Source organism: Pundamilia nyererei, unplaced genomic scaffold, assembly GCF_000239375.1.
Source record: "Pundamilia nyererei isolate P.nyererei 1_Seehausen unplaced genomic scaffold, PunNye1.0 scaffold00297, whole genome shotgun sequence".
In the NCBI taxonomy this organism is placed as follows: domain Eukaryota; kingdom Metazoa; phylum Chordata; class Actinopteri; order Cichliformes; family Cichlidae; genus Pundamilia; species Pundamilia nyererei.
The window spans coordinates 395,137-396,279 of NW_005187698.1; the positions used below are offsets into that span (position 1 = coordinate 395,137).

Genomic DNA, 1,143 nt, shown 5'->3' on the forward strand with positions numbered 1-1,143 from the left:
TAACTCAGTATTTTTTACCCCTCAGCTGTAAAAGGCTGATGAGATATTTTTATCCACTCGCTGGGCAGGTGGGCAGGCAGCGTCACCACCCAAGTTTGTAAATGCAATAACTCGAGAATGAGGTGACCAGGAGTTTCAAATTCATATCTTAGACGTATCTACGAAAAATCTTGGATGATTTTGAATCCTGGTGACCTCGACCTCAAGGTTATAGGTCCTTTCCTAGGATTTTCAGATTTATACCATTTAGACCACTTGTCACATCTACTAGGAGGCTGAGGGGTAGCCTTGGCAACCGCCAGTTTGTTTGTTTTTTGTTGTTTGTTTTTAAATTAATTTGCAGTGTCCCTTCCCTCTGAGGTGACAACTGGACCCAACTCATACCTGTAACAGGACCTCACGGCGTAACAGAGCCACTGGATCCCTTCACTGCATGCATCAGTGGTTCTGATTTTCCTTTTCTTTTCTCACTTCTCATATAACTAACTATAGAAACCACTATAGTAATAAGAGTTATTAGCTATGTTGCTGCTCTTTGTTTCACCACGTGGATTTGTCTCTTCTGTTGCACTCAATGAACAAAATAGTAGTTGAATTTCTGCTTTGCAAATAAGTTATAATAAAGTTCCTGTATAGTTGTTCTGAAAAGATGCATAAGCTACAAAGTTTTGTTTTTGGGTTTTTTTACCATATTGTTTTTAAATTTGGTTAATTTTGGTGAATTGAATTGCTTATGGAGCCATCCATAGTGGCTACTCATCCACAGAGGTTGCTGCTTGGCTATGTCACTCAGCTGAAATGTAGACCTGCACTGTATTTTACACATACCAGTACATTCAGGCAAACCTGCATCACCTCCAGTATGCAAAAAGACAAACAATTTAGAGAGAAAGTGGTCTTATTGCGCTACCATAACAACCCACAAGAAGCAGACAAAGCAGTGGTGCTAAAATAAACTGTTCTGAAGAGGAGTACAGTACATACCGCTGAGGCCAGTGCATATCCAGCCAGTGCTGCATTGCTAATGTGACCACAGAATATGGTGATAACAAATGACAGGAGGAAGTTCAGAATCCGCGACAGCAGCTGTAGAAACAAGCAGGACTTTAATAATTTGCTGGTACGGTGAAAGCACAGTGATTT

The 1,143-nt window shown here is 40.5% G+C and overlaps 1 protein-coding gene across 1 annotated transcript in view; it reads right to left on the bottom strand.

Annotated features, from left to right (window-relative positions):
- slc47a1 (solute carrier family 47 member 1) overlaps window positions 1-1,143 on the bottom strand; it is a 23,967-nt gene that overhangs the window by 21,996 nt on the left and 828 nt on the right. The window contains exon 2 of the mRNA XM_005751050.2: window positions 985-1,086. Coding sequence (XP_005751107.1) covers window positions 985-1,086 — 102 coding nt within the window. The remainder of the gene's footprint in view (window positions 1-984; window positions 1,087-1,143) is intronic.